Below are 2,239 nucleotides of genomic sequence, written 5' to 3' on the forward strand. Positions count from 1 at the left end.
GTATATTTCATGTAGGGACATTTATCTCTTGATATTATATAGTCTTTTATTATCAGCAACAAGAAGATAACAACTTAGTAAAAGAAAATAATAAAAGAAAGAATGGACAGAAGAATAAACGTGTGATAAGATGCTTGAAGTCTCAGTCTTAGTAATACCAAAGTTTTGCCATTTCTTCCAGGCAGAGTGTGCATTATGCGTCATGAATCATAAGATAAATTCATATAAACCATGTATAAGAGTGTGATGTTAGGATGACAATTTCCTCTTCCTGTATCTTCTTGAATATGGATTGAGAGCTGGACTTTAGTTACAGGTTGCCCTAGTGTGTCCAAAGAACTTGTATCTACCACATCTGTATGTGTACTTTTTCGATTCTCTTCTTGGGCGATATCTTTTTGTTTGTTTTCTTCTAGGTCTTATTTTAACATCAGGCGGCGTTATTTTAATATCCATAATGTTTTGTGGAATAATCCATGAGTCTTGATTTCCAACTGATAGTATTTCACCTTTGTATGTCTCTTGCCAGGCTTGTTTCTTGAACCAGTCCGCACAATATGTAAATTTTGGCAAACTTCTTTTGTCTATAACTGCCATGGCATGTGTGCACGGTAACTCATCAGTTTGGAACTCCAAGCACTCACAAGTCATATTCTTCAGGTCTACATTGTATTGATATCCTTCATCTTTCACAACAAATTTGACGGGAGTTATGTTTTCTACCTGTGGAAATTGACAATATAAATGAGTGACATTTTTGTGGCAATTTTCCGATTATGTGAGAGTTATGCCCTTTCGGGCATACTTCTTGTACATTGAAAATGAGAGTTTGCCCCTTCCGGCAGAACTAAGTATAAAATAAGGTCATAGTTGTTCCTTTGTCCAGCATAACTTTTGTGTTTGGTTAAATTTAAACTATACATTGCTCATAAAACTAAGATTGAAGTGTTTGTTGGTAAAATCTACTTACTTTCATTGTGAGCATAAAAACAGTGTCATAGTTATGCCCTTACCGGCATAATTCCATGCTAGTTAAAATAAGAGTCTGCCCCTTCCGGCAGAACGAAGTATAAAAATAGGGTCATAGTTCTTCCTTTATCCAGCATAACTTTTGTGTATGGTTAAAATTAAACTATGCATTGCTCACCAAACTAATATTGAAGTGTGTGTTGGTAAAATGTACTTACTTTCATTGTGAAGCCTCTACTTATCTTTTCAAGCAGAGTCTTTTCAGCCCAACATGTCAGGTCATGGGGCGGTCCTGTTGCATCCAATTTTCTGTGGTAAAACCAATTTTGCAGCTTGTTCTGGATGTAATCAATACATGCCATTATTGGCAACTCCATTGCTTTCCTCAATATAGAATTCATTGTCTCGACATTGTTTGTTGTGAGCATTTTGTAACGCCTGTTGGTGTGGAATGAACGTGCCCATCTTTTCGGTGGTTCTTCTTCAATGTATTCTGCAGCTTTTGGGTCGATTTGTTGTATCTGTGACATATAGGTACGAAACTCTGCCTGTTTGTAGGTAGTTGCTGCATTGTAGAACAGTGATAGGATCGCTTCGGATGGGGAATATTTCTGCAAGTTCTTCTCCATGTGGTAGATGCATATTCCATGCTGGGTATTTGGATATAGTTCTTTGATTGCAGTTGCAATTGATGCGTGGCGATCGGAAAGAATTGATAGGTCTTTGCGCGTGCCAAACACCTTTTTCATGTGTCTGAAGAACCACCTATAGGATTCATTATTCTCAAAGTCTGCAATACTAAATGCGAGAGGAAATATGATGTTGTTTCCATCCTTTGCTACTGCTATCATGAGCACACCGCGGTATTTTGATTTCAAGAAGGTTGCATCCACCATCATTACTGTTCTGCAGTGTTTCCAACCCTCAATTGATGCTCCATAAGCGAAAAAAGCATACTTAAACTTATTGTCAGCGGTCCATTTGATGTTAGCAACTGTTCCAGGATTTCTTAATTTCATCATGTGAAGATATTACGGTAGAAGTGTGTAGTTATTTTCTGGGCTTCCTCTTATGACATTATAAACGTGTTGGAGGGAACGCCATGCTTTGTGGTAACCAATATGCAAGCCATATCTGCTTCTCATTTCTTCAATGACAAATTTGGGTGTTATCTCTTGTAGTGTATGGCGTACTAGGTCTGTAATGTATTCCGCTATGACTTTTGAAGTTGCATTCCTCATGTTAGAGGTGATGAAATTTATTGAACAAC

At 37.4% G+C, this 2,239-nt stretch overlaps 1 protein-coding gene across 1 annotated transcript; it reads right to left on the reverse strand.

Annotated features, from left to right (window-relative positions):
- Nucleotides 1–306: 306 nt before the first annotated feature.
- LOC132637648 (uncharacterized) lies at nt 307–1,988 on the reverse strand. The gene is made up of 2 exons (XM_060354709.1): nt 1,329–1,988; nt 307–723 (listed from the first exon to the last, which is right to left on the reverse strand). The coding sequence occupies exons 1-2, from the start codon at nt 1,986–1,988 to the stop codon at nt 307–309; spliced, it is 1,077 nt and encodes a 358-aa protein (XP_060210692.1).
- Between the last annotated feature and the right edge of the window lie 251 nt (nt 1,989–2,239).

The sequence above is a fragment of the Lycium barbarum genome, chromosome 4 (genome assembly GCF_019175385.1).
Source record: "Lycium barbarum isolate Lr01 chromosome 4, ASM1917538v2, whole genome shotgun sequence".
Taxonomy (NCBI): Eukaryota; Viridiplantae; Streptophyta; class Magnoliopsida; order Solanales; family Solanaceae; genus Lycium; species Lycium barbarum.

What these genes read in the sequence shown, in the direction of transcription:
- LOC132637648 (XM_060354709.1), bottom strand. Translation starts at nt 1,988, where the DNA reads ATGAAATTAAGAAATCCTGGAACAGTTGCTAACATCAAATGGACCGCT. An exon ending in CAATGGAGTTGCCAATAATG is followed by an intron (nt 724 to 1,328) that starts GCATGTATTGAT and finishes CAATTTCCACAG; the next exon opens with GTAGAAAACATAACTCCCGT.